The following is a 6020-nucleotide window of genomic DNA, read 5'->3' as shown; positions in this document are numbered from 1 at the left end:
ATGTACCACTCTATTGGATACAGTGTCAACTTTCCATCATAGAGTCACAAATGACACGGGAGACCACCACACAGTCGTTAGATTTGAGTTACAGTAGTATACCAATGTCAATAGATCTCAGAGAGACCAGCAGACGGCCATAATATAGTTAGTGGTGAGAGAGCTGTTGTTATAATTTCTGATGCAAATATCGTGACTTTTGGTTGGGTGATTGGTCATCGACACCATAAAGTGTAATCGAATGTATTGTATCAGCGAGACTTTTCACTCATATTTTTTTCGACATTCGCAAATTGAGTCAAATATCTCAAAAAGCTTAGGTGGCAGCTGTATAATTCATTATATCCAGAGTCAATGATTAATACTGTCATCAGCTTAGCATATTAATGAAGTTCAAATTCAAAACTACTGAGTATGTTGTTGAGTATATTTCCAATACTGTATTGGATAGTGGTAGGTAAATATTATCATAGTGGAAAATCACTAAATTGTAAAATGTACACTTTTGTAATCATATAAATATTAACTTTTCAAACCATATCATTCGAATAGTTTCTTATTAAATAAAGATAATATATACACCCATTTATACAACTGGGAGATATAATACTTTAATTCTTGTTAATATCCAATATAATCACGCTGATTAGTCGGAATGCGGCCACATGCGAGTCATGACCGCTGTTAAGACAATACAGACATATCGAATCGTGCAGTTCGTCGTCTCCAACTCCGCTTCTGTCTGCTGCTGGTTCTCCCAATGACCAGTGTTTCGACAAGTGAACATTTGTGATTATTTGAACAAAAAAAATCGTAAATTGAATCAAATATCTCAACAAGTTTAGGTGGCAGCTGTATAATTTATTATATCGAGATTCAATGTCTAATAAGTGTGGATCAGCTTAGCATACTGAGTATGTAAAATTCATTATATCGGTATTCAATGGCTAATACGGTCACCAGCTTTGCATATTAATGAAGTTCAAATTCCAAACCACTGTGCATGTTGCTAAGTATATGTCCAATGGTTTATTGGATCGTAAAAGGTTAATATATCATGTATTATTATACTAAATTATGTGTAACTTTAATAATCATAAAAATTTCAATTTTTTAAACCATATAACCGGAATGGTTTCTTTTTAATATAGATAATATGATCATTGCGCTTTCTACCATGTTATTTCGAATTCACAACTCTCAAAAATGAGTTAGTATTATTATTACTATTATCGCTAAGCCATTGTCAAGAAGGTGCAAAACCAGAATCATTCCATAAAATTATTGCAAAATGTCCTAAAACGCATTCTTGTGGTAGGGTTCATTAATGCTGCAACAGATAAACAGTTTTTTTTTTTTTGCCAATATACTAGCCCTGTGACTTTCATTTATACCTATGCATTAATCGCATATGTGAGTATCATTTATATCAGCGCGTGTGTTTAGTTAGTGGATATGATTAATATAATTTCACTTATTTGCATACGTGTATTACCCAATATAATGGTTAGATTACAACTTACAACATTGTTCTTAATATGTTTATAGTGTATGCAAACGAGTTGCACTTGCACAATTTGTATCTTGTCTGTTAAAGCTTAATGAATGTTACATATAATTCGTTACATCAACGTCAGCTGACCTGGGAAGGAGATCAAAACCAAACTAGGGGTTTCCGGCCCGGTATTCCTGGAGCTGCCCGGAGCTCCGCGCAATATGCAATTTATGCGGCGAGCGGACTGGAACAAATAGAAAAGCCATTGTTAATTCCAAAAGAACATTAGTTGCTTAAAAGTAAGTAGTATAAATGTTTCTGCTTACCTATTTTTTTAGCGTCGCGTAAATAGCGTGTTTGCTTATTTATCAAAGCGTCGATTTCACAAACGCTGGACCGGTGGTATGCATCCTCTTGCCGATGACAAGGAAGATTTTGGCACGGTGAAATCCGAAAGACTAACTATCAAATGATCTAGCTCTGGAAAATAGTTCATTGCACTTGCTCGGCTTTTGCATAAAGGTCTTCATCAAATGCAATTACCAGATTTTCTTGGTGTAAATCTCTTCTGAATATCTTCTCCGTGAAGATAAGACATGTGTACTCATGTCTTTCACTGAAGCTGGGGTTATAGCAGCCTGTAAGGATGAATTTGTACCCAGTGCAGTAAATCCACTTCAACCTTGCACTATCTGTGGTTCTTTAACTACATTTTCTCCAAGCAAATTTGCTTTTGAGTTTCTTGCAAATATTAAGGACATGTCTAATTGACGAAAACGTTCACGTTATTCACCACAACTTGACTAGCTTGATAATTGTTGAACATACTTTTTTGTTCCCAACCTGTAGTCATACAACTTTGTGATTTTCGAAACCAGAGCTTTTTACATGATTAGTGGTTAGAGGCAAATCTTTTTCAACATCTGCGTTCTGTATTGCTGAACTGCTGACGCGAAATAAAAAAACACATTTATTTTTATTATTGTTCGTAATAAATTTTGTCATTTGAAAAGGTAACGTATATATTGCAGTCTAGGAAACTGATTCACACGATACGATCACACGTTTGATACATATACCGGAAGTGCACCAGTATGAAAATTATAATTGGCATACATATACTTCCGTCTTGGAGTTGAGATTTCTATATTTATTGTTGCCACAGTCAAGGCTCAGCCAGGCCAGGTCATACAATCTACAAGTATTTCTGTATTTTTCGATTCATACTATATATTCATTTTTAACGTATATCAATTGCATAATGCCTATTTAATTTGATATCTCCATTGATACTACAATCCAGGCCAATCTTTCAGTGTGGCAGTGGCTCTTCGGTGCATTGTATACATAATATACAGACAAAGTTGCCTAAAATCACGGGAAATTATTTAACAAACCATAAGCTTTGGAAAATATTGAATAGATTTTGTTTTTAATCCCTGAAATATGTTATTATTGCATCTCGCTAGGCATGATGTGGAACCTGACCTTACAACGATAAACAGAGGTTAGGAATCAATTCGCACATTCAAACCACAGTAACCAAAACCACATAATGTCAGCTTGTGAGTCACACGGTATGCGGCTATTAAAACAAGACATATGACTATTTTTATTTTGCATAACACATCAGACAGCTGTCGAGAGTCTTAAATACATGATTTTCGTAATAGCGTCCTCTGTGTCAAAAACTAAACTGAAACTGATCTCAACTATAGGGGGCCGAAGCCAACATATATAGAGACCTGTATTTCAGAGAGAAAAAGTGATATATGAGTGAATTAGTAGACTAGGCTGTTACCGCAATACGTCATTGCCAGTTCAATGGAATGACATGTTTTTTTCAATAATCTTCGAACACTTCATGGAATTGCGTAATTCGTTAATTACAAGTGACACTAACTGTAGGCAATAATTGCTCATAAGAACAGTTTCTATCAGCATAGTTCATCATTGTACTGTGATACAAATTCAACGACTAAATATATTACTGAATATATGTCCAATGCATGACATAAAAGGTAAATATTTTCTTAAAAGTAAATAATTTGGTACATACAAAATACAAAATTTTATTTTTCAAACCATATCTACTGAAATATAATATACCAATGCGAACAAATAAAATAACCCAGTGAACTCCAGCCTCAGTAATATATTCTACATCATACGTGTAATACTCAATATAATGACCAAATTTCATTCATTTTTAATGTATTTTTCAAATATAATTCTTAATTAATAATTATTATTCTGTCGTAATGGAAACAGCATCTCATGTTCCCACAGATGTTTGTATGTATCGTGTTGGTACGTAAATGTGTTAGCTACCAAATCCATAAAAAAAACTAAATGAAAGTTAAACATAAACTAAATACACATTTGTTTTGTTTTCTTTGAAACTGAATCAATTAATATGATTACGCATTTTATACATATACCGGAAGCACACTAGGGTGATTAACATACATATCATTCCGGTTTGGGTGCAATATTTCTGTAGTTCTTATTGTCACAGTCAATGCTCAGCCAGGGAAGATCATAAAAATTTGGCTTCCCTCGCCAAAATTCAGCAAAGTATGACTGACGAAATCCACAAGCAAATCCTGTTATTCCTTTCCTTCTAGATTCATAGGTAAATAGTCTGGATCTAACGACTATGTATTCCGTTTTACGTATATCAATACGATCGGAATGCAACAATAAATTTCGTGAAGTAAGAATCCGGAATAATTGCAAAGATGCCATATTTTCAACACATGCCATATCTTCGAGACCACAATGCATTAATGTGTTAGCCTGTAAGCCATTACATGAACATCTTTCCCCTTCACAGAAGAAGGCGACGTCAATGTTGCCATTGGTTTGGTTGAAAAGATCTAACATTGTATACAAGTTGATGTGTACACGACCCGAGTTCATAAACACAATATATTGTGAGAATAATTTATCTTTAGCCCAGTTAATTGCAAAAACATGTCCTTCATACATATTGTCCTCATCACACAAAATATCTTCTCGCACCATATCTTTGTAATACAACGATTCGTGTTCACTCAATATGTTTACAATCTCGTTATCAGTTTTGCAGACAAACTGAATCACGTTTATACGATTATTCTCTATTATTGATACTGGTTTTACAACTTGTCAATAATTATTTCTCCATCCCTGATGGGAGGCTGGCGTTGTGACCACCACTACAAGGAATACGTCTTCTGGAAGGGTCATCTCTGTAACTGTGTTGTCGTTGGATAATATTCATCTGGATAATCATCTTTTGTGAGGTATACCATTTATGCCGTGGATCACGGATGACATCGGTGTTGTTTCCGTGCTGCTGCCCAAGATAAATATCTACTTTCGGCAAAGAACTGATTTGTGGTACAATGCTCATCAAGTTTACAAATACGTCATCATCAGTTTTGATGATGAAATTTGCAGATGAACAGAAATAATACGACCACCTGAGGAACATTATTGTTTTTCTGGTCAAGTTCCTGTAGTGTTCTTGGAAACTTCCTTGCACGAGATCGTCATATTGAAGACTCTCACGACTGAGTTCTTCTTGGATTTCCACAGACTCTGGAATACCTACAAGAAATACTACTCGAATAGAGTGCTTTTTCAGCAGATTTCTGTTTGCCCATGTCCGTCTGATAGCTGAGCGAGAATAAAAATGAGAAGGTGCTGATTCGACGCCAACTAAAATAACAGACTTGGATGTCGAATTCGTAAATAAGCATTTCTGTGATGGGTTAATCAAAAATGTCAAATTAGATGGCAAATGATCAATTCCCATGTCACTATTCTTGGGTTCTTGAAATGCAACCTTGTCCCAATTGACATATGTTATAGCGAGCTTTTGTGAGGTTCTTCATTGTTATCAACGTGCCTTTTGTCAGTCTTCTGGCGTTGCTGAATGTACATGTAAGGAATGACAACCTTATCATTGGCATACAGCTCAACAAGGAAGATAAGTATACTGGCTGTCGCGATGACTTTGAATAAGGAAACGAAGCTAATTCTCGGCATTGTTTTTGGCAATAGAGATTGATGTTTAACACAAATATGTTGCTGTGACGCGTCAGAGAATAATACACGCGTTCACTACTGGCTTAGTAGTACCCGTTTAGTCAACAACAGTCTGTTTCGCAATTACTGTGTGATGGGATCACAGCTGTAAAGTTGTTTCAGTGACGCCATCCATAATATACCATGTAATATACACTTATATGTCAAATTCATTTTTATCAAATGTCAATGAAATTTCCTATTGCTCTTATAAAATGATATTCAAGGACATTTACTTTATAATTTATCCGTCCCGTCTGTTTAATATTGACCAGACGGATTTGCGAACAAAAGACATTATATTAGTTATTGAATATCAAATGTACTAGACGGCCATGACAACATTACAATCAAGTATTTTTTATTCATATGGCCAATCAATATTTGTTGTGTTTGACAATACTCATTTGATCTTAGAAACGCGTCATCACTAGAGAACATAACATTTAAA

The 6020-nt window shown here is 34.9% G+C and overlaps 1 protein-coding gene across 1 annotated transcript; it reads right to left on the bottom strand.

Moving 5' to 3' along the window:
- Positions 1–4652: 4652 nt before the first annotated feature.
- Positions 4653–5297, bottom strand: LOC146745806 (lactosylceramide 1,3-N-acetyl-beta-D-glucosaminyltransferase-like). The gene has a single exon (XM_085498740.1). The coding sequence runs from the start codon at positions 5295–5297 to the stop codon at positions 4653–4655; it is 645 nt and encodes a 214-aa protein (XP_085354866.1).
- Positions 5298–6020: the final 723 nt, after the last annotated feature.

The sequence above is a fragment of the Saccoglossus kowalevskii genome, chromosome 5 (genome assembly GCF_978046115.1).
Source record: "Saccoglossus kowalevskii chromosome 5, keSacKowa6.1, whole genome shotgun sequence".
NCBI lineage: Eukaryota > Metazoa > Hemichordata > Enteropneusta > Harrimaniidae > Saccoglossus > Saccoglossus kowalevskii.
Note: the sequence above shows the minus strand (reverse complement) of the source record. Positions and strands in the feature narration are given on the sequence as shown.

Bases quoted from the DNA above. Each gene is read 5' to 3' on its own strand.
- LOC146745806 (XM_085498740.1), bottom strand. From the start codon at position 5,297: ATGGGAATTGATCATTTGCCATCTAATTTGACATTTTTGATTAACCCA.